The 24,018-nt window shown below is 46.7% G+C and overlaps 2 protein-coding genes across 5 annotated transcripts in view; both read left to right on the top strand.

The window, feature by feature from the left end:
• Window positions 1–3,363, top strand: part of rabggta (Rab geranylgeranyltransferase subunit alpha) — a 7,631-nt gene extending 4,268 nt beyond the window's left edge. The window contains exons 9-17 of the mRNA XM_056415113.1: window positions 104–193; window positions 467–572; window positions 663–714; window positions 1,027–1,115; window positions 1,204–1,292; window positions 1,381–1,497; window positions 2,001–2,114; window positions 2,266–2,353; window positions 2,831–3,363. Of these exons, the coding sequence (XP_056271088.1) occupies window positions 104–193; window positions 467–572; window positions 663–714; window positions 1,027–1,115; window positions 1,204–1,292; window positions 1,381–1,497; window positions 2,001–2,114; window positions 2,266–2,353; window positions 2,831–2,979 (894 nt within the window). The 3' untranslated portion in view covers window positions 2,980–3,363. The remainder of the gene's footprint in view (window positions 1–103; window positions 194–466; window positions 573–662; window positions 715–1,026; window positions 1,116–1,203; window positions 1,293–1,380; window positions 1,498–2,000; window positions 2,115–2,265; window positions 2,354–2,830) is intronic.
• Window positions 2,360–24,018, top strand: LOC130194211 (protein-glutamine gamma-glutamyltransferase K-like). 4 transcript variants are annotated; one of them, XM_056415108.1, is made up of 14 exons: window positions 2,360–2,682; window positions 8,354–8,664; window positions 8,773–8,964; window positions 13,463–13,714; window positions 15,019–15,137; window positions 15,222–15,329; window positions 16,195–16,372; window positions 20,650–20,788; window positions 20,880–21,072; window positions 22,005–22,158; window positions 22,236–22,520; window positions 23,082–23,242; window positions 23,319–23,455; window positions 23,555–24,018. In XM_056415108.1, exons 1-14 carry the CDS (start codon window positions 2,630–2,632, stop codon window positions 23,712–23,714), a joined length of 2,442 nt encoding a protein of 813 aa, XP_056271083.1. In that variant the 5' UTR covers window positions 2,360–2,629; the 3' UTR covers window positions 23,715–24,018. The 4 variants fall into 4 exon arrangements, with proteins under 4 accessions (XP_056271083.1, XP_056271087.1, XP_056271084.1 ...); XM_056415112.1 differs by lacking the exon at window positions 2,360–2,682 and adding an exon at window positions 4,398–4,896; XM_056415109.1 differs by lacking the exon at window positions 2,360–2,682 and adding an exon at window positions 4,399–4,909.

The following is a 24,018-nucleotide window of genomic DNA, read 5'->3' as shown; positions in this document are numbered from 1 at the left end:
TTGTGTTCATTTATTCATGTTTATTTATTTGTGTTCATTTATTTGTGTTTATTTATTTGTGTTTATTTGTGTCTCACGTTGTCTCCTTGTGTTTCTCCTGAAGTCGGCCGGCCTCCTGCTGGTGCTGGACGGTCAGCCTCAGAAGGTGGAGTGGAGGACCGTCCACCCGCAACTCAAACACAGCCCGGTGTGGGTATCCTTGTCTTGTTGTTGTTGTTGTTGTTGTTGTTGAGACACAGAGGAATGCGCTCCAGAAAAGACAGAAGAGCGTTTGTCCGTCACTCGTCTGTGATCATGTGACGTCACCACAGACTTCCTGTCAGCGCTCCGTCTCCTCAGCTTCACCATGGAGATCTTTTTAAATGGAAGTCGACCAACTGAAAACTGTCTGTCTCTTTGTCTCTTTGTCTCTCTTGTCTGATTGTAAGTGTGAATCGATCCTTTGACCCTTGACCTTTGACCTCAGATCTGTGACCTCGCTCCCGGCTCGATCAGCGACGTCTCCAACGAGCACATCCTGACGGTGCACTGGATGGAGAAGCACACGCACCGGGACTGTGCGCTGCACTCAGGTGCTTTGGCTTCACGCCGTCAACTCTTTATAAACTTTATAACTTTATAACTTTATAAACTGTATTACTTTATAACTTCTCCCCCTGCAGGTCGGACTGAGAGCTGGTGTCGGGACTCGGCCACGGATCAGGAGCTCTTCAGGTACTGAATATGATACTGATATATATGTTTCTGTAAATATATAGTTATATGTGTATATATATATATATATATATATGTGTGTATGGATATTTATGTGTATATATATATTTATAAATATATATTTATTTGTATAAATGTATATGTGTAAATGTGTTTGTATATATATATATTTATAGACACATATATATATATATACATATATATGGGTATACACCTCTCCAAGCTGCACACCTGTTCCCCCCCCGAGTAACAAGCATCTTGCCCCCCACCCTCCTCTTCTCCTCTCCTCTCCTCCTCTCCTCTCCCCCCCAGGAGCGATCTCTCCGTGGAGAAGACCTCTGTGCTGCAGTCGGAGCTGCAGTCGTGTAAACAGCTGCAAGAGCTGGAGCCGCTCAATAAGTGTACGTCCTCCCAGCTTCCTCCTCCTCCTCAAATGACCCCCCCCCCCTGACCTCTGTGTGACCTCTGTGTGACCTTTCTGCTGTGCAGGGTGCTTACTGACCATCATCCTCCTGATGAGGGCGCTGGACCCTCTGGGCTACGAGAAGGAGACGCTGGCTCATTTCCAGACGCTGCAGGTGAGTCTCACACAAGCCACTTCCTGTTCCCTCCGTACGCCCAGCAGGAAGTGAGGTCGCTGACTTCCTGCCTCTCCGCTCCCCCCAGGAAGTGGATTCCATGCGCTCGGCTTATTACGGCGACCTGTGCAGCAAGTTCATGATCGAGAACACCGTCCTGAAGATGGAGTACGCCGAGGTCCGCGTCTTCAGCATCTCAGACAAGGTGGAGCACGAGTTCACCGACACGCTGATTCAGAGCAACATTATTATGAATAATATGATTATTCATAATAATGTTTATATGAATATTATTAATAATAATATTTATATGAATATTATTAATAATAATAATAATAATAATAATATGAATATTAATAATAATAATGTTTATATGAATATTATTAAGAATAATATGTATATGAATATTATTATTATTAATAATAATAATAATAATATTATTATTATACTCACCCTGTTGTTGTTGTTCTACTTATTGTTCTTTTTCTTATTCTTGTTGTTGTTGTCCTTCTTCCTTGGTCTTTTTCTTCTGCTTCTTCTTCTCCTTCTTGTTCTTGTTCTTTTTCTTCTCCTTCATCTCCTCCTCCTTCTTCTTGTTCTTGTTATTGTTCTTCTTTTCCTCCTTCTTGTTGTTCTTCTTCCTTTTCTTCTCCTTGTTCCTCTTCTTCTTCTTCTTCTTCTTCTTCCTCCTCTTCCTCCTCCTAATAGGGCCTGACCACGTTATGCCACCTGGACCAGCTGCTGTTGGTCACCCACATCAACCTGTCATCCAATCAGCTGCGTCGCCTCCCTCCTCAGTTCTCCATGCTGCAGTGTCTGGAGGTGATGACATCACACACCATCACACACCATCATACACCATCACACACCATCACACACCATCACACACCATCCATCCCCCGGTCCACATGTTGATGAGGAAGATTATTATTATGATTTAAACCTTCTTCTATTCATGTGTTTCCTCCTGCAGGTCCTGGAGGCCAAGGACAACTCTCTAGAGGACCTGGAAGGAGTCCGTCAGCTCCCCCGACTGGAGGAGGTCCTCCTGAAGAACAACAGTATCCTCACTCCCTGAAACATGTGGCGGCTGTCGTCAGTTTACTCGATTTAAAGGGCCAGTACCGATATTCTGAAGCGTGTCCATTCGTAAACCCCTCAGAGCTGCAGGTCTGCCGGCTCGTGGTGGTGCGTTCAGGGACGATCGTGTTTCACAGAGTTCAGATCCACAAAGTCTCACGACAACAGAAGAAGAAGAAGAAGAAGAAGAAACAAGAAGGGAGGAGAAGAAGAAGAAGAAGCAGAAGAAGAAGAAGGTTCTTTCTCTCATCTCCTTCATGGCGGCGAGGTTGTTGAATTATAATTTGCGGCGCCTTCTCAAGAAGACGAGGTATTCATTTTTTGTTTGTTTTTATATTTAGAAGGATTAATTCACATGGCGGCGTCCTATTTGACGCGCAGGTGTCACGTTCCCCCCCCCCCCCCCACACACACACACATCGCCGTGGTGTTGTTCTCCTTTACCTGAGCGTTCCCAGACATCTCCACGCCGGCGGCGCTGCGGCCGCTGGCCTCCTGCCCCAAGCTGCGGCGCCTCGACCTCCGCGGCAACCCCGTCGCCCGGGTGGCCGGCGTGGAGGCGGAGCTTACGGCGATGCTGCCCTCAGGCGTGGACCTCCTGCTCTGACCAGCTCCCTGGTGTTCTGCATGTGACCCCCCCCCCCCCCCCACACACACACACTCCCCCCCCCTGAGGCACCTGTGTAAACCTCCTCAGCAGGGCGTCTCCATCCATGTGGGCGGCGGTTGCTCCCCGTTGCCGCGGGCGTCCTGGGCTCCGCCTGCACGCCTGAAGCAACCCGATTGGTCGTTGGTGGGTCGGCGAGCAGCAATGGCTTTAAACAACGGTTTGATTGTGATAAATTAAAATCCAGAGCTTCGCTTGAGTTCCTTTCCTTTTGTTTCATTGTTGTCGTGTCAGAGCGTTTACTCTCTGACGCTCCCCTGTTGCGCAGGAAGTCACGATCCACCAATAAAAACACACACATTGTGTCACTGCCTTCAGGAAGAAGCCCCGCCTCTTGTGTTTCTGTGACGTACAGGTTGTCCCTGAATGCACCGTGGTCCCACTCCCTCTGGGTCAAAGGGCTTGATGCTAGTTGACCCGCCTCTGGGCACGCCAGCCAATAGCAAGGCAGTCTGACTCACAACTCAACAAGATGTTTAAAACATCTTCAGCTTCTTCCACATATTGAGGGAACTCAGTCTCTCCGCCTGCAGAGGAACTTCAGACGTGATCATCTGTAAGATCTTGTTTTAGTTTTTACACTCCGTTGCATTTAGCTGACAGGAGGGACAGGAAGTTAACGTCCTAGAATGGATGGGTGGGTGGATGGTTAGTAGGTAGGTAGGTGGGTGGGTGGGTGGATGGATGGATGGATAGGTGGGTGGATAGATAGTTAGATATGTGGAGAGGTAGATGGATGGGTAGGTAGGTGGTTGGATAGGTGGGTGGATGGAAGGATAGGTGGATGGGTGGATGGATGGATAGGTGGGTGGATGGATAGATAGTTAGATGTGTGGAGAGGTAGATGGATGGGTAGGTAGGTGGATGGATGGATAGGTGGGTGGGTAGGTAGGTGGATGGATGGATAGGTGGGTGGGTAGGTAGGTGGATGGAAGGATAGGTGGGTGGATGGGTGGATGGAAGGATAGGTGGATGGATAGATAGTTAGATGTGTGGAGAGGTAGATGGATGGGTAGGTAGGTGGATAGATGGATAGGTGGGTGGGTAGGTAGGTAGGTGGATGGATAGGTGGGTAGGTGGATGGGTGGATGGATAGATAGTTAGATGTGTGGAGAGGTAGATGGATGGGTAGGTAGGTGGTTGGATGGATAGGTGGGTGGGTAGGTGGATGGATAGGTGGGTGGGTAGGTAGGTAGGTGGATGGATAGGTGGGTAGGTGGATGGATGGGTGGATGGATAGATAGTTAGATGTGTGGAGAGGTAGATGGATGGGTAGGTAGGTGGTTGGATGGATGGATAGGTGCGTGGGTAGGTAGGTGGTTGGATGGATGGATGGATGATAGGTACATAGGTAGATGGATATATTTGTGGATAGATATGTATTGTATGTATTTTATATCAGAACTGAAGGTTAGAAACACTCAAACACTGAGAGGAACAGGAAGTGTCGAGGTTCAGGTTGAACTCAAATGACGCCCCAGGATGAACACAACGCTCCCCGAGGGTTCATCCTCTGGGCACCGAGAGAGACAACGATGTCACGGACCTGAACGTCCGACTCCTCTGACATCACTCGAGTCGACGGTCGGGCCAATCGGCGACCGCTCCCGTCCAATTACCTCTCAGCTCATGCTTCAGAGGCGCGGCTCCTCGACTTTTACTTTACTTTATTTATTCCAGAAACACTGACGTGACTCTCGTTCGTCGCTCTCTGAATCCTGACATGTTGTTTCTGTTGGCGGAGCGGCTCGACCGGTCGGAGAGCGACTCATCGGCCGAGGAGTGGACCGCCCTGTGATGCAATCCCACATGGCCGCATTCCAATCCGCTTCTTCCGTCGTCGTGATTCAACAAAAAGTATTTAAAACAGGTGTTTATTGATTTATTTGGTCTTTATTTATAGAATTTAACATTTAATGAACGAGTGAATGAGAATAATACTGAAATATTAGAACAAAAATATTCATAAATTTAGAGATTTTTTTGTCTATTTATGTTCCATAACTCGTCTTATTTCACACGAGAGGGAATTAAACTTTTATTTTACGACTTTGTCTGTTTCCCTCTAAATATTTCTCCTAAATTCACAAAAACTCACCATTACATAACGCCTCATTTGCATATTTAAACATCACATAAGTCATACAACATATAGAATAACTCTTAATGTCAGTGGTGAAGTGTCATGTGATATCTATGACGTCATAGGTGTCTGCTGTCTGTCGCTCCAGGGCGTAAAATGACTGAATAAAATAGAATAAAGCCTCATTTGCATATTAAAAATAAGTGAAAATATTTTCGGTGGGCGCTAATCATTTCATTATAAAGAGATATAATGTATGATTATGACAATGAAACTCGTCTGTTGCTCCTCATTAAGGACTCAAATGTCCCTTTTCGGGGGCGTTTGCCTGAACGGCGTGATGAGTGACCTCACCTGGGCGAGAGGGTGTGGCTTAGGTGCAGCGGGAGGGGGCGTGGCCTCTGTTCCTCAGCTCACAAGTATGTAGGGGGGGTCTGAACTCGTAGCGCACACAGAAGAGCTCTCCCTCCGGTCTGCATGGTCTCACTGCTTCTGCCGCTGGAACTGCGTGAGTTTGGTGTGTGTGTGTGTGTGTGTGTGTGTGTGTGTGTGTGTGTGTGTGTGTGTGTGTGTGTGTGTGTGTGTGTGTGTGTGTGTGTGTGTATGTGTGTGTGTGTGTGTTTGATGATGAATGAGACAGCTCTGATTTACGTTCTTCCCTCACAAATGCATGTCATGACATACTAGACACTATTCATCCCAGCATGTAAGTGGGAGGGGCCTGTTTCCTTCACTGACCTTTGACCCCCAGCAGCATCCGGCCTCCTCGAGTGGAGCGAAGCGGTTTCCATGAAACGATATTTTTGAGACACGAAAGAGACGAAATATGAATGTTTACGTGTGTTGGATTCCACGTCACAACTTTAGTTCTTTCTTGACTTCTATACAACCAGGAGTCGCCCCCTGGTGGTGAGTAGAGAGAATGTAGCTTTTACACATGAAGCATAGACTTCTATACAACCAGAGGAGTCGCCGCCTGGTGGTCAGGAGAGAGAATGCAGCTTTAACACATGAAGCATAGACTTCTATACAACCAGAGGAGTGGAGGATTTAATGTTCCCTCCTGAACGTTTTGTGAGGGCCCAGCCTGACTCTCTAATCTCAGGTCATAACTCCGTCAACAAGAAGCTCCGGATTGTTTCAGCCGCTGAACACCGACCCGTGAGTCCAGCGTCTCGTGCACCCAACGTACCGGAGCCCGGTTCGGCTGCCGGCGCCGCCTCGCGGCACCACAGACTCCGGGGTTTATATTCCTTTTTTTTTTTAGCCGTCAGCGTTTAACACACAACCCCGAGCGGCCGGCGGCGACGCCCCGCTCGCCCTGACAGCCGAGACTTATTACTCCCTTAAACGTGGCTGGCAGGAGAACGTGGAGCTCATTGCCAGCGCTGCGCGTTGCAGCAGGAATGCAAAAGCAAAGTGCATGATGGGAGAGTTTCAGGCGGCGGGAAGCGCCAGGTAGAGAAAAAAAAATCAAATCGAAATTGTGAGGCGGGTGGAAATAAAATGGATTTGAGGCTTAAGTTTTGCAGAACGCGTGAGCGTCTTCGGGAAACGGGATTGTTATCTCCGGCCTCAAATCACAGGCGTTTAGATCTCTCACTCACAGAATGTGTTTTGTGAATCAGAGCATGCGTTGCTTCACCTCCGCCCCCGGACACCAGAAAGAGGATGCGTTCACTGACTTAACAGATCAGATGGAAATTCCAGCATCGGGGAATTGGCTCCAGACGCAGAGCGAGAGCAGCCGCCCTGATTGATTCTCTGGAAGGGGGGGGGGGGCACTCAAGGTAGTTTATGTGCCACGGAAGTGGATTCAATAAAAATGCGTGAGTTATTATTGATTATTCACTTTCTAATGGGGCATACATCTGCAGGCTGGAGTTGGATCTGAGAGGAAGGTCGTGAATGTGACTGTTCTCTGTCGTTGTCGCCGCCATGTTTACTACAATGTGTTCACTCGTATCGCGACAACAAATATCAATAAATGATCCAATAACCCCTGAGCGTGTTCTGCCATCGATATGGTCGGAGACTGTCTCACTTTTTTTTTTTTTTTACTACTTAATTTACATTTCTGTTTGACCTTCTGGTGCCCGTACTGAAGGCCAATGCCTTTACGACGAGTGCAGTACCGGGCTCCCTCCACCAGATGGAGACATCGGCCGTGTGTCCGCGCTTGAAGGCCGTTTGCAGTCGCCGCGTTTTCCCGCGAGCTTCCTCCCGATACATCGGTTACACGATGACTCGCGAGGCTTCTCGTTAAACTCGTGATGAGTCACCGCGGCGGCTCCGGCTGCCGTGCGGATTACGTAATCATTAAAAAACAATTAACTATATTCATCCTAGATTACGGAATCATTAAAAAACAATTAACTATAATCTGCCTAGATTACGTAATCATAAAAAACAATTAACTATAATCTGCCTAGATTACGTAATCATTAATAAACAATTAACTATAATCAGATTGTAATCACATGTCGAGGATTACTTACATGTGTCTTCGTATAATTATAATATACGTTCATGACGGCGTGTTTAACAAGGTTTTTGATTTGAGTAATTTTAAATATGTTCAACTATTTAATTTTGTTTAATTAAGTAATCCAAACAAATTCCAAATATGAGAAATCTTTAAAACAAATAGTTAGAAACAGTTTAATAGTTAAAGTTATGATGAAACACTTGTGTAAATAGTTAATTGAACCAATATTTAGGACTTTTATTTTTTAGTTAGTTATGAATCAATAAAAAATCGGTAAAGCTAAAGGACACATGGTTAAAATAATGATATAAAAGTAATTGTTTAAATTGATTTTGCTGAAAGATATGAATTTCAACATGGATAAATGTGAAGATAAAAAGGTTTAAATAGATAATTAAAAGTAAAGTGAAAGAGCTCAAAGTTAGCAATAATTGCACTAAAGCTACAAATAAAGTTTAAATCTCACTAAAATAAATGGATAAATTGTCTCTTGATGCTGAATGGAGCAAACTGACAGTTTTATTGTATTAAATCATAAAAATATCCACTGTTTATATAATACTTAGTGTTAGATGTCATCCTGTGAAGATCAAAGGGAAACGTCTGAGAGAAACATTTCAATAACTCAGAAACTCTTCATCTTTTATTTCCTTTAATCTCGCCGGAAACTTTCCGTTCGTCTTCCTCTCTTTTTCCCTTTGAAGGACTCAAATAAACCAACGTGTGACTCCCTGTTCTCCCAGAATGCCCGTGGAGACGCGCTCCATCAGAGACAGATCCGCCGTGGGTCGCTTTCCCTCCGTCACTCTCGAATTCGGAGAAGACGAGGAGGAAGATGATGAAGAGCAGGACGACGACCGCGGAGACGACGGCGAGAAGGAGACGGCGTGCCGCCGCTGGCTTCGGGCGGTTTGCCCGTGTTGCTGCCGCGAACCCGACGACGCCGACGACATCACCGACACTCTGGACACCGGCATCGACGATCTGGACGAGGGGGGAGGAGAGGAGGAGGAGGAAGAGGAGGAGGTCGAGAAGGCCGACGGCGAGCTTAACGGTAACCGACATCCTGGGAGAGAGAGAGAGAGAGCGCCGCCGTGCAATCAAGACGAAGAGATTGGCTTCAACCCCAGTGTGTGTGTGTGTGTGTCCCCCCCCCCCCCAGACCTCCTCCTGAAGGTCCACTCCGTCGACCTGATGAAGAGCCAATCGGGTCAGAACCGCGCCGAGCACCACACGGACCGCTACCAGAGCGACGACTTCATCATCCGCAGAGGGCAGCGGTTCCAGATGTGGGTCACGTTGTCCCGGGCCTTCAGCGGCGAGGGCGACGCCCTCCACCTGGAGCTGAGGACGGGTCAGTGCCACTTCCTGTTTGAGACCACGGTCACATGACGCCACGGAGGAAGCCATGTTCACAATGTAGTCAAGAGAGAAGGAGAGTCACTCTATAGACTTCTATACAACCAGAGGAGTCGCCCCCTGCTGGTCAGGAGAGAGAATGCAGCTTGAACACATGAAGCATAGACTTCTATACAACCAGAGGAGCCCTCTGGTGGTCAGAAGAGAGAATGCAGCTTTAACATATGAAGCATAGCCTTCTATACAACCAGAGGAGTCGCCCCTGGTGGTCAGGAGAGAGAATGCAGCTTTAACACATGACACATAGACTTCTATACAACCAGAGGAGTCGCCCCCTGGTGGTCAGGAGAGAATGCAGCTTTCACACATGAAGCATAGACTTCTATACAACCAGAGGAGTCGCCCTCTGGTGGTCAGGAGAGAGAATGCAGCCTTAACACATGAAGCATAGACTTCTATACAACCAGAGGAGTCGCCCCCTGGTGGTCAGGAGAGAATGCAGCTTTCACACATGAAGCATAGACTTCTATATAACCAGAGGAGTCGCCCTCTGGTGGTCAGGAGAGAGAATGCAGCTGGCTGTCGAGCATTGTTTTCACACAGTTTGGTTTTGAGTCACTAATTCCGTATATATATTATATATAATATATATATTATATTATGCGGTGTGCGCCCCCTACTGTTCATCATAAGGACATTCATCTGTTTCCTGATAGAAACACGTTCATTCTGTATGAAGTGCAATAAAACGAAGGTTAAATATCCGGTAATTAATTAGATTTGACCGGCACAAAGCTGCAGCTCTGTGTGTGAATCGTTTTTAAATATCGTTTTAGTTTAATATTATTTATTCTCGTGGCTCTCGGCGTGTGACGAGCTTAAAGTGACGTAACGGTTCAACCCGCCGGTTGCTGCCGATGAAATGATGAAATGTCGCTGATGAAAGCGTCGCAGCGTTTATAACCGGAGCGTCAGGACGTTCTGATGCAGAGAAACAAATCTGAATTGATTTCCTCTATTTTTAAACACACACACGCACACACACACACACACACACGCACACACACACACACACACACACACACACACACACGCCTCATTTCATGGAATCTGTGAAGCAGCTTCGACAAACACACTGAGACCACGGAGACTCTTTAACCAGCGGACCCACCGGACTCAAGAGGCCAAGTGAGAAACTAGATGAGAGTGTGGGTGAGTGAGTGTGTGTGTATATGTGGGTGTGGGAGGAAACAAGACATAACAAGAAGTTTTTCTTTTGCATGTGTGTGTGTGTGTGTAGGATCTGTGTGTGTGTGCAGGTGCATGTGTGCATGTGCATGTGTGTGTGTGTGTGTGTAGGATCTTTGTGTGTGTGCAGGTGCATGTGTGCATGTGTGTATGTGTGTGTGTGTGTGTAGGATCTTTGTGTGTGTGCATGTGCATGTGTGTGTGTGTGTGTGTGTGTAGGATCTTTGTGTGTGTGCATGTCCATATGTGCATGTGTGCATGTGCATGTATGTATGTGTGTGTGTGTGTGTGATACATGTCCAGACTCACAGGAGGAGAGAGGTTTGTGGTTACCGTCGCTATGGTAACAGCTGTGGTTGCTATGCTCCAGAGCTTCAGCCTCGTCCTGCTCAGGAATCCGGTCGGCCATCGAGCGTCAGATATAGATCCTGTAATAGCGTCTCGTGAAGCGTGTGAAGCGCGTGAAGCACGTGAAGCGCGTGAAGCGCGGCGTTATAATGACCTCTTCTGTTCTTCACGTGACGGAGGAGGAAACACGCTTCATCAGCGCCGCCAAAAGAAGAGACGCGTTGTTATTATTATTTTTACCTCGGGAGAAGAAGCTCATCGTGAATAATCATGACGTTTATTATAATAATAACAACCGAGTGCTCAGGGAACACACAATAGATCCCAGAAGGAGAGGAGTCAAAGTTGTTTCACTTCCTGTTTCCTGTTTGCTTATTACTGTTTTATTATTGTGTTCCATGATATAAATTTTTTTTTTTTTACAAATAAGCTAAATTTGTTTGTGAAAGAGTTAAAAACAGGAAGTCTTACACATCTCAAATTGTATTCATATTTTTGCCGCCAAATTAAATATTTTAGTTTACAGGATATTAATATTTCTTTATGATAGTTTTTAACGCGCGTCTTATTTCTTTAAAAAAACCGTTTACAGTCGTTGAATATGAGAAAATAGTTTACAGATGAGGTGTTATGAGGATTTATGGGTTCATAAAGCCCAACGTTAGCTTTTGATTTTAAAAAGTCATAAAATGGTGTTTATGTGTGAAGATTTAAGTATTTGAACATTTGTTTTCTGGAGAAAAATTATATTAATCCAATGTAAGAATCCCACTGGGGCAATGTGTCGTCATAGGAACGGTTACGAAATAATTAATTCTGAATTATTTGTATTTCTTTGTGGGTTCTTCTCCTAAATTGTCAAAGTAATATACAGTATAGGTATTATGAGGATGTATGGGTTCATATAGCCCAACGTGAAGGATTAAGTATTATAAACATTTGTTTTCTGGAAGAAAAAAATAATCCAATGGAAGAATTGGAAACAATGAATTCTGATTTATTTGTATATTTTTCGTGTTTTTTTCTCCTAAATTCAAACGACATTAATACATTTCCACTCGTTACATAAATAATAAACATAACTTGTGTCTTCACAGGGAGTGACAAAGTGTCAAAAAAAGACAAATGCTTGTCGTCTGACCCGTCCACCCCGCCCTCGCTCTGTGTGGGCATCTGTTTCCATTTTACGTGCATTGCATACAAATTAATAATACTGTGAGGTATTTATTCATTCCAGCAGCGCCTTATCATTATTTTTATTTATTTTTAACACACGTACAAAACAAAAATACCTCGGTTGTTATTCACCCCGCATCTCAACAAACGGTGGGCATTCCATTAAAAAACGGTTTAACGGAAGCGAGACGTTTACTGGACTCGCTGAAAAGAAGAAAATCAAAGAAAAAACACCCCCAAATAATAATAATAAATAAATCCAACTGTGAAGTGCTTCTTCATCACAGTTGGGTTGTTGTCATTAGTTTTTATAAAGACGTCTCCGCTGATGGCTGAACGCTCCCCCCCCCCATACCTCTCTTTATTTTGGACCGCCTCTGGCATTCGGTGCATTGACAGAGTGTCAATGTGTCAATGTGTCAATGTGTCAATGTGTCAATGTGTCAATGTGTCAATGTGTCAATGTGTCAATGTGTCAATGTGTCAATGTGTCAATGTGTCAATGTGTCAATGTGTCAACTTGTCAACATGTCAACGTGTCAACGTGTCAATGTGTCAATGTGTCAACATGTCAACGTGTCAATGTGTCACTGTGTCAATGTGTCACTGTGTCACTGTGTCAATGTGTCACTGTGTCAACATGTCAATGTGTCAATGTGTCAACTTGTCAACGTGTCAATGTGTCACTGTGTCAATATGTCACTGTGTCAATGTGTCAACTTGTCAATGTGTCACTGTGTCAACGTGTCAATGTGTCAACGTGTCAATGTGTCAATGTGTCAGTGTGTCAATGTGTCAATGTGTCAGTGTGTCAATGTGTCAACGTGTCAATGTGTCACTGTGTCAACGTGTCACTGTGTCACTGTGTCAATGTGTCACTGTGTCAATGTGTCAACTTGTCAATGTGACACTGTGTCAACGTGTCAATGTGTCAACGTGTCAATGTGTCAACTTGTCAACGTGTCAATGTGTCAATATGTCACTGTGTCAATGTGTCAACTTGTCAATGTGACACTGTGTCAACGTGTCAATGTGTCAATGTGTCAATGTGTCAGTGTGTCAATGTGTCAACGTGTCAGTGTGTCAACATGTCAACGTGTCAATGTGTCACTGTGTCAATGTGTCACTGTGTCACTGTGTCAATGTGTCACTGTGTCAACATGTCAATGTGTCAATGTGTCAACTTGTCAACGTGTCAATGTGTCACTGTGTCAATATGTCACTGTGTCAATGTGTCAACTTGTCAATGTGACACTGTGTCAACGTGTCAATGTGTCAACGTGTCAATGTGTCAATGTGTCAGTGTGTCAATGTGTCAACGTGTCAACTTGTCAACGTGTCAATGTGTCACTGTGTCAATGTGTCACTGTGTCAACATGTCAATGTGTCAATGTGTCAACTTGTCAACGTGTCAATGTGTCACTGTGTCAATATGTCACTGTGTCAATGTGTCAACTTGTCAATGTGACACTGTGTCAACGTGTCAATGTGTCAACGTGTCAATGTGTCAATGTGTCAGTGTGTCAATGTGTCAACGTGTCAGTGTGTCAATGTGTCAACGTGTCAATGTGTCACTGTGTCAACGTGTCACTGTGTCAATGTGTCAACGTGTCAACGTGTCAACGTGTCAACGTGTCACTGTGTCAATGCGTGATGAACTTGGTGCTTCTGCTCCGGCGGTTGACGAGCGGCTTTGACTCGAGCGTGTCCCGCCTCCTCAGGGTCTTTGCCGACGGTGTCAAAGGGAACTCACGTCATCGTCCCCCTGGTGGACGAGTTGGAGCACGACCGCTGGGCGGCCGCCGTGGTGCGGCGGGACGGCAGCCGGCTGCTGCTGGCGGTGAACTCCTCCCCCGCCGCCGCCGTCGGCCGCTACGAGCTCACGGTGGAGACGAACAACGCCAGCGGCCAGAGCGTCTCCGTGCGCGACCCGGCCAACGACGTCTACCTGTTGTTCAACCCCTGGTGCAAAGGTAAACACGGGACGGGTCGCAGGGGGCGTGGCCAAAATAAAAGAAACACCAGACAAATAGACAAATATAGTAATGTAACATAAACATTACACTTTGTGGGAGTGATTTCTCTTCTGAGCCGGGCTAGCTGTTTCCTCCTGTTTCCAGTCTTTATGCTAAGCTAAGCTAAGCTTGATTTGCCTCTTTTTGTCATCCTCTTGTGACTGTTTGTCGGCTTTTAGTTTCTCTGTAGTTGATTTGTGTCGCCACGTAATTCTTTTCTTTGTTTTGTTAGAATTGTTTTGTCTGTGATTGTTCTGCTTCATTTGTTTTATTATTTGTGGTTGCTTTGTGTCTCTTTGTGGCTGTTTGAGTCTCTATATTGTCTTTTTAAGTCTTTTTGTGTCTCTCTTGTGTCTCTTTGTGGTTGTTTTGTGACTCTTTGTGGTTGTTTTGGTCTCTATTTTGTCTTTTTGGGTCTCTTTGTGGCCTTTTCTAGTCTTTTGTTGTTGTTGTTGTTTTCTTCAAATCTGTTGTCGCTCTGTTCCTTATTGTAGTATTGTTGTGTCTCTTTATGGTTGTGTTTCTTTGTTTCACTTTGTGGTCATTGGAGTTTCTTCCTGGTTGATTTGTGTCTCATTTCGAGTAATTTGGTAGGTAAAGGCCTGGGGGGGGGGCCCATGTAGTCCTCCGTCCATGTGGCTTCTAGCCGTGCGGTTGCCGCCAGGTGCAAAACCGCAGTCACGCCGTTTTGCTCCCGAAAGTAGTGTTATTACGTGAAGGCCGTCCTCGTGATACTAACTCTACTTCAGCCCGCCGGCCTGTGGCCTTACAGCGGGTTTGCACTCTAAAAGCTCTGAAAGCAGAACTTTTAAGTCCCTTGTTAATCTGATTGGCGTTTCATCTCAAAAAGGCCTCAATGTCCTTCACCATCATTTCAGAGGAGGTGTGAAGGAGACTTCCAGAAGCCCAAACTGAGAAACAAACAGAAACGCTTTGGGTTATTTTTCCTTTTGAAGTGCAGACATGGAAGATGTGCAATTTATGTTTCAATGTACAATAAGCATTAACATTTAGATGTGAAAATAAGAGAGATGTAAAAGAGCAGGTTCTCATAGCAAATTGATATATTCCACCTGTATTCAAGAGCCGGATGGTAGAATGTTAAAAGATCTGATATTACGATGGACAATTCATCCTCCCCACCGCCAACACACACACGATGAGACATTCAAGGTGTCGAGTACAACACAAGTATACAAATAAGACACATGTACATGAGTTTACTCACTTTGTATCCGATGCTCTCGCTCGTTCTCCACCAGACGACGCAGTGTTCATGGACTCCGAAGAGGAGAGGCAGGAGTACGTCATGAACGACATCGGGCGGATGTACTACGGCACGAGGGATCAGATCGGCGTGCGGACGTGGAGTTACGGACAGGTGGGCGTGGCCAGACGGCGCTCGCTGGTTTTCTGGACCGACGGACCGAATAGCAGAAACTGGACTTCTTCTTCTTGTTTTCAGTTTGATGACGGGATCCTCGACGCGTGTTTCTTCATCCTGGAGAAGAGCGGAACACCCCCGTCAGGGTGGGGCGACCCGGTCAATGTGGTGCGGGTCATCTCGGCCATGGTGAGACCCAACCCGACCATTCTATTGGGCCTCGCGATGTGTCGGGATGGTGGTCAGTAGTAGTAGAGTCAGTAGTAGAGTCAGTAGTAGTAGAGTCAGTAGTAGTAGAGTCAGGACTAATAGTAGAGTCAGTAGTAATAGAGTCAGTAGTAGTAGAGTCAGTAGTAGTAGAGTCAGTAGTAGTAGATTCAGTAGTAGTAGAGTCAGTAGTAGAGTCAGTAGTAGTAGAGTCAGTAGTAGTAGAGTCAGTAGTAGTAGAGTCAGTAGTAGTAGTAGAGTCAGTAGTAGTAGTAGAGTCAGTAGTAGTAGAGTCAGTAGTAATAGAGTCAGTCGTAGTAGAGTCAGTAGTAGTGGAGTCAGTAGTAGAGTCAGTAGTAGTAGAGTCAGTAGTAATAGAGTCAGTAGTAGTGGAGTCAGTAGTAGAGTCAGTAGTAGTAGAGTCAGTAGTAGAGTCAGTAGTAGTAGAGTCAGTAGTAGTAGAGTCAGTAGTAGTAGAGTCAGTAGTAGAGTCAGTAGTAGTAGAGTCAGTAGTAGAGTCAGTAGTAGTAGAGTCAGTAGTAGAGTCAGTAGTAGTAGTAGAGTCAGTAGTAGTAGTAGAGTCAGTAGTAGTAGTAGAGTCAGTAGTAGAGTCAGTAGTAGTAGAGTCAGTAGTCATAGAGTCAGTAGTAGTAGAGTCAGTAGTAATAGAGTCAGTAGCTCCTCTTTCATGTGTTAAAACTGCATTCTCTCTACTGACCACCAGGGAGCGACTCCTCTGGTTGTATAGAAGACTTTTATTGAATGTAATTGAGAGGTATAAATGTATTATTAACTAAATGCAGAATTTTAAAACTGAAGTGTAATAAAGGTTCCTCATGCGTTGCAGATCAACTCCCCCGACGACCGCGGCGTCGTGGAGGGGAACTGGTCCGGCAGCTATCCGCTGGGAACCAGTCCAACGGTCTGGAGCGGGAGCGTCGAGATCCTGAAAGAATACCACGAGAACCACGGCAACCCCGTGAAGTACGGCCAGTGCTGGGTGTTTGCTGGCGTGTTCACGACAGGTGAGCTGCTTAATAACCATGTGTAATACATCATCGGTAACATAATATCTAATCACACCTGTAAGTTAACAAATAATACAACTATATGTCATGTTTATTACGTTTTAGTAGAGCTCTCGTTCATGTTCTTCCAACAGTTTCTTGTTATAACGTTGTGTATACTCTATGAATTAGTTGTTAATGATTTGTAAAACCTTTAAAAAAACATCTGTAAACATTATTATCGATATATTTGTCGCACTTTCGTTTAAAGGTTTATAAATACTTTATAATGAGTCTGTAAACACTGATGATTAGGGTTAATAAAAATGTAACGTATAAACTTTATTTATTTGTAACTTTGTCGATGGTTAATTATTGGTTTCTGGTATGTCTATGTATAAATATATACATATATATGTATATATATGTATATTTATGTATATATGTTTTAGATGTTGAACAGTGTACCGAAAATCATCCGGGAATCATTAACATATTATTTAATATAGTAGATATAATGTTATAATATGTGCAAATCGAAACTGTTACAAAATAATAATGATAATAATAATCAATATAATAATATTAATAATCTGTGTTATTTTCATAATAAGCATTATGCTGCTAATAAATAGTGTACTAATGTTGTTATGGCCTCTAATCAGCTATCATACATCATTTAACTTTATATTACACAAACTAATGATAAAATATAACATAACTCATAAGTAGGTTATAATAATGTTATTAATTTAATTGTTCGTTAACAGTTAAACTACACATAACTTAACTTCCTGATGGCGCCGCGGACGGCCGCCTCGGTGCATGGTCTGATGTTTTTGTTTTTCGTCTTAAATACTGTTTTCTGCTGTGATTCCCGGAGCTCTTTCACCAGAGAAGAGCTCATGAACATCAGGGGAACAACTCCAGCGGATTTATTTCCAACGTTTTTAACTTCTGTGGAGTTACTGGACATTTTGTAAAGGTGTGCTCACCTTCGCCACGCGGTGAGACGCGCCGGAGAGGGAAGCGTTCAGGGGCGCTTATGCGGCACGGAAACGGATCTCGTACAGCGCTGCGGGCATATTTCTCTCAATGTCCGCTCACTGTGCAACAAACTGGACGAACTCCAGCTGCTGGTGGGGAGAGACAGAGACTTCTCCTCATCCTCCGTCCTGTGCTTTACGGAATCATGGCTAAGTGGATCGATACCAGATTCTGCGCTCCAGCTCGCTGGCTTCCAGCTGTTCGAGCGGACGGGACACGGAGCTCTCCGGAAAAACAAAGGGTGGAGGAATCTGCTTTTACCTCAACAACGGCTGGTGCAACGACGTAACGGTGATTCTACAGCACTGTTCGCGGACCTGGAATCTTTATCATTCACTGCAAACCCTTCTACTCCCCACGTGAGTTCGCTTCATTCATCCTGGCGGAGTTTACATGCCGCCACAGGAAGCGTGCACGAGGCACAGCAGACCCTCGCTGAACAGATACGGTGTGTGGAGCGGACCTTCCGGACTCTTTAGTTATTGTACTGGGATTTTAACAAAGGAAACCTCAGCCACGAACTCCTAAATATAGAGTTAATTAAATGCCCTACTAGAGAGAAGAGCATTCTGGACCACTGCTACACAACAATCAGCAGGGCCTATCACGCCGTCCCTCGAGCTGCACTGGGAAACTCTGACCACGTCATGGTTCATCTGATTCCCTCATACAGGCAGAGACTAAAGCTCTGCAAACCTGTGGTGAGGAAGTTCAAGAAGTGGACCAGTGAGGCTCTGGAGGATCTACGGGCGTGCTTGGACTGTACTGACTGGGATGTCTTCAGGACTGCTACCAACAGCCTGGATGAGTACACAGAGGCTGTAACTTCCTACATCAGCTTCTGTGAGGACAGCTGTATTCCATCCAGCTCCAGGGTGAGTTATAACAACGACAAACCCTGGTTCACAGCGGAGCTTAGGAAGCTAAGACTGCAGAAGGACCAGGCATTCAGGAGTGGGGACAAGGACCTGTACACAGAGTCCAAATACAGGTTTAGCAAGGCGGTGAGAGATGCTAAACGACTGTACTCTGAGAAACTGCAACAGCAGCTCTCAGCAAACGACTCTGCTTCTGTCTGGAGAGGGCTCAGGCAGATCACCAACTACAGGCCCAAATCACCCCACTCCATGAACAATGTGCTTCTGGCAGACGAGCTCAATGAGTTCTACTGCCGCTTTGAAAGACAATGGAGCAGTCCTGAGACAATCCCCACAGCCCCATCAACAAGCCACAGACCATCAGCCCCCCCTCCCGCAGCCCATCAGGGGCTCACACCTCTGGAGCACCCTCCATCAACTCAGCGACGACCCTCGTCATCCTGGAGAGAGCGTCAACAGGCTGTTCAAAAGCAGAACCCCGCAAAGCAGCGGGCCCGGACTCCGTCTCCCCTCCACCCTGAAGCACTGTGCTGACCAGCTGTCTCCGGTGTTCACCGACATCTTCAACACCTCCTGGAGACATGCCACGTTCCAGCCTGCTTCAAGGCCTCCACCATCATCCCGTCCCAAAAACCCAAGATCACAGGACTCAATGACTACAGGCCCGTCGCCCTGACCTCTGTGGTCATGAAGTCCTTTGAACGCTTGGTCCTGTCACACCTCAAGACCATCACCGACCCACTCCTGGACCCCTGCAGTTCGCCTACAGAGCCAACAGGTCTGTAGACGATGCAGTCAACATGGCCCTTCACTACATCCTCCAGCATCTGGACTCCCCAGGAACCTATGCCAGGATCCTGTTTGTGGACTTCAGCTCTGCTTTCAATACAATCATCCGTCCCTGCTGCAGGACAAGCTCTCCCAGCTGCACGTGCCCGACTCCACCTGCAGGTGGATCACAGACTTCCTGACCGACAGGAAGCAGCACGTGAGGCTGGGGAAACACGTCTCAGGCTCCCGGACCACCAGGTTCCCCCCAAGGCTGTGTTCTTTCCCCTCTGCTGTTCTCCCTGTACACCAACAGCTGCACCTCCAGTCACCAGTCCGTCAAGCTCCTAAAGTTCGCGGATGACACCACCCTCATTGGGCTCATCTCTGGTGGGACGAGACCGCCTACAGGTGGGAGACTGACCACCTGGTGACCTGGTGCAGCCAGAACAACCTGGAGCTCAATGCTCTAAAGACAGTGGAGATGGTTGTGGATTTCAGGAGGAATGCAGCCCCACCCGCCCTCTCATCCTGTGTGACTCCCCCGTCGACGCTGTGGAGTCCTTCCGCTTCCTGGGCTCCATCATCACCCAGGACCTCAAGTGGGAGCTGAACATCGGCTCCATCACCAAGAAGGCCCAGCAGAGGATGTTCTTCCTGAGGCAGCTGAGGAAATTCAACCTGCCAGGGAGAATGATGGTACAATTCTACACGGCCATCGTTGAGTCCATCATCTGCTCCTCCATCACCGTCTGGCACCCTGCAGCCACGGCCAAAGACAAGTGCAGGCTGCAGAGCATCATCCGCTCGGCCGAGAGGGTTATCGGCTGCAATCTGCCTTCCCTCCAGGTCCTGTTCACTTCCAGGTCACTGAAGCGGGCCAGAAAGATTGTCGCTGACCACTCCCACCCTGGACACTCCTGTTGGAGTCCCTCCCTCGGGAGGAGGCTGCGTCCATCATGACAAAGACCACCCGCCACACCAAAAGTTTTTCCCGTCGTGGTCGGGCTCATCAATGGAACCCGGGACTGACTGACTGTCACCCCCAGGACTACCAGCTCTTCTTCCACCTTCCTCTCCTCCTTCTTCCCGCTCCTTCCTCTTCCTCCTCCTCCCTCTTCCTCCTCCTCCTCCCTCCTCCTTCTTCTTCCCTCCTCCACACACGTCACTTTAACATGCACTTTAACCTGAGGCCTCCTCCACACACATGCCACTTTATTTGCATGCACTTTAACTTAAACACACGCCACGCGTAACATACACTTTTAACTAAAACACACCACTTGAAGCACACACCCAAACACTTTCACATTATTTGTTGTCTTTCTGTCGTGTTGATTGTTGTTTGTTTGTCATGTCCAAATGTTGCACCTTCCACCAAAAAAAATTCCTCGTTTGTGTAAACATTCCTGGCAATAAAACTGTTTCTGATTCTGATTCTGACATATTACTATTTATTAGTACGCTATATTATTTTGAAAATTTTCATTTGAATGTTATTGTTTGTTAACAGCAAATAATGACATGTATTGACAAAAGTTTAATTAACTGTCAATAATTCTACAATGATGGAAATAATAAAGTATTTTTTCTTCCCTCCAGTTTTACGGTGTCTCGGCGTTCCCAGTCGACCCGTGACCAACTACAGCTCTGCCCACGACACGGACGTCTCCCTGACGACGGACATCTACCTGGACGAGAACCTGGACCCAATCGACGAGCTCAACGGCGACTCCGTCTGGTAAGACGTGGCCGTCCGTCCCTCGCCGCCGCCGTCCCTCTCTCCGGGCGATGTTACCCTGACCTTTGAGGTCTCTTCCCCCTAAAAAAAGGAATTTCCACGTGTGGACCGACTGCTGGATGGCGAGGCCCGACTTGCCCCTAGGCTACGGAGGCTGGCAGGCCGTGGACGCCACGCCTCAGGAGACCAGCCAGGGAACCTTCCGATGCGGCCCCGCCTCCCTCGCCGCCATCTGCAACGGACAGGTGTTCCTCAAGCACGACGCCCCATTTGTGTTCGCCGAGGTTTGTGGAACACGTTTAAATGAAAGTGAATATGTATCCAAGTGTGTATAAAGTACATATATATACAGATATATATATATATATGTACTTTATACACACTTGGATAAATATGTATATATATATATATGTGTGTGTATTGATGTTCAATTTGAGGAGGATCTGGCGAGAGGTGATTCATTTAACAGTCTAATAGCAGTGGTCAGGAATGTTCTCCTGTTTCAGGAATGTTCCTGATAGTCCAGTTTGCAGCCAATGATAGAAGTACAGACCACTGGTCCAACACACACAACACACACAGGCACATGTGCACATATCTACACACACACACACACATGCATACAGACACCCACACACACATAGACACACTTATACAGACACACACTTACCCCGGTCCCCACAGCAGATATTGATCCCCACGGCGTGAGTGATATGCCAGTTGGTGGACCCCGCCAGGACATAGAAATACACACACACACATACACACACACACACACTGATGGGCACAGACACACTTATATACACACACACACACACCTATGTACGACTTCCAACGGACACACAGCCCGGCTGTCCGTCAGGAAAAGAAACTGTCCGAGGAGAATCACACACCGCGGCCGTCGTTTATATCTCGTCCGCTTTGGCTGGTGTTTTTGATGGGGATATGGAAACGTTCGGTATATAAAATATACCTTTAGCACGCCTTATGGGGGAGGGGGGGGGGGGGGAGAGGGGACTTGCAAACAAGAGAACAGCAGGAGAAAAGTCCACTCTGACCTCCAGGAGTGAGGATCGGGTCGTTCTGTGTTGACGGATTGTGCGTGCACTGTGTGCCGATCACGAGCCGTACGGCAAACATGAAACGATGCGTGGCTTTACCGTCTGCCCGTTGTTTTCTCGCTGTCTCTCTCTCCTTTACCTTTGTGCGCTCTCAGGTGAACAGCGATAAAATCTACTGGCAGAGGAAGATAGACGGGACCTTCAGTCAGATCTACAGCGAGAAGAAGCTGGTGGGCCACGCCATCAGCACGAAGGCCGTGGGCACCGACGAGCGCAGCGACATCACGCACCTCTACAAACACCCCGAAGGTGACTCACGGATGGTTTGACCCAACGTCTTTGTGCTTTTATATCGAATTGACTCGACGGTTGCGGTCGGCTCTCAGGGTCGGAGCCGGAACGCATCGCGGTGGAGACGGCGTCCCGCTACGGCTCCAAGGCGGAGGCCTACACCTCCCCCACGGCGGAGGACGTCTCCGTGGTAGTGACTATGGACGGCGAGGGGCCGAAGATGGGTGGCGACGCCGGTCTGACCGTCACGTTGAGGAACGGCAGCTCGGAGCGGCGGCGGCTCGTCCTGCACAGCCAGGTGGCGGTCATGTACTACACCGGCGTCCACAAGGCCACCGTCAGGAAGGACGAGACGGAGGTGGACCTGATGCCCAACGAAGGTGGGCGGAGCTTCCTGATTTCTTGGCGGGAGTAATATGAGAGGGTCGAGTTCACTTTGAGAAGTATACCATATATCAAATGCCAAGGCGTGATGTAGAAACGCTGTCTTCAGCCACCTGTCAATCAGTAAACCCCGCCCCTAAAGCGTCCCCTGCTTTATGGTCTGTGTGACTTTGAATGACCATAAAGTATAAATGATGACATCATGCTGTATAGAAGAAGACTTGAAACTAGAGACTGAGACATAAACTCATGTTTACAATGTTTACTGAGGGAATACATCAAGAGAAGTAGAGTCACTATATAGACTTCTATACAACCAGAGGAGCCCCCTGGTGGTCAGGAGAGAGAATGCAGCTTTAAAACATGAAGCATAGACTTCTATACAACCAGAGGAGCCCGCTGGTGGTCAGGAGAAAGAATGCAGCTTTAAAACATGAAGCATAGACTTCTATACAACCAGAGGAGCCCCCTAGTGGTCAGTAGAGAGAATGCAGCTTTAAAAACTCTGCAATGCGGTAGAGATGGAAACAGACCCTCTTCCTATCTTCGGTCTACAGTCAACATGTTGGATTGGAACCTGGAGTACAAAGACTACAAGGACCAGCTGGTGGACCAGGCGGCTCTGATGCTGACCCTGTCGGGCCGGGTCAAAGAAACCCAGCAGGTCTTCGCCACTCAGTTCAGTTTCCGCCTCCGGACCCCAGACCTCATCTTAAAGGTGAGCCAACAATCCGTCACAGAAACACCTCCGGTGAGAAGAATTCTGATCTGATCTTTTTTTTCTTCTGTTGCAGCCAATAGGAAAGGCCGTGGTCGGAGAAAAGATGGCGGTAGAGATTTCCTTCACTAACCCACTCCCGCAGGTGCTGAAGGCGGTGATATTCCATGTGGAAGGACTCGGCCTCCTCAGTGCTCGAAAGATTCATCATGGGTGAGGGGCTCCCCCGGAAAATAGACATTTCTATATCACTTTTTTTTTTTTTTTACTCCATCTTTTTCCTCACACTGTCTTTTCCTGTCCTTCCCTCAGAGATATCGGCGCTCGTGAATCGGTGACTCTGACCGAGCAGCTCGTGCCCTCGCTGGCCGGGCCCAGGAAATTACTGGCTTCCCTGGACAGCAGGCAGCTCACGCAGGTTCACGGCGTGGCCGACGTCACGGTGGAGGGGAAGAGCCACGGCGCTCTGTAGCCACGGCGATGTGTAGCCACGGCGATGTGTAGCCACGGCGATGTGTAGCCACGGCGCTCCATAGTCACGCATTCATACGGAAGGGTTTTATTCAAATGAACCAGAGAGAGACAACTCATAAAACATGGAAGAGAAAAAAAGATGCCGTCCCTCAAGATGTTTACTTTTGTAAAAAGAAGAAGAGGCACTACGTTGAGATTGTGTTTTTTTATGCCATATTTGTATGGAGAATATTTATTTAAAATCTGTAAATACTGGTTCAAATGCTCTTGTATTATTTTAAACAAAGACAATTTAAAGTGTA

Source organism: Pseudoliparis swirei, chromosome 5, assembly GCF_029220125.1.
Source record: "Pseudoliparis swirei isolate HS2019 ecotype Mariana Trench chromosome 5, NWPU_hadal_v1, whole genome shotgun sequence".
Lineage (NCBI taxonomy): Eukaryota > Metazoa > Chordata > Actinopteri > Perciformes > Liparidae > Pseudoliparis > Pseudoliparis swirei.
This window is presented reverse-complemented; position numbering and strand designations above follow the sequence as displayed.

Coding starts and splice junctions, on each gene's coding strand:
- LOC130194211 (XM_056415108.1), top strand. CDS start 2,630: ATGGCGGCGAGGTTGTTGAATTATAATTTGCGGCGCCTTCTCAAGAAG. Junction 2,683..8,353: donor CGCCTTCTCAAGAAGACGAG/GTATTCATTTTT, acceptor CTGTTCTCCCAG/AATGCCCGTGGAGACGCGCT. Junction 15,138..15,221: donor GGACGTGGAGTTACGGACAG/GTGGGCGTGGCC, acceptor TCTTGTTTTCAG/TTTGATGACGGGATCCTCGA.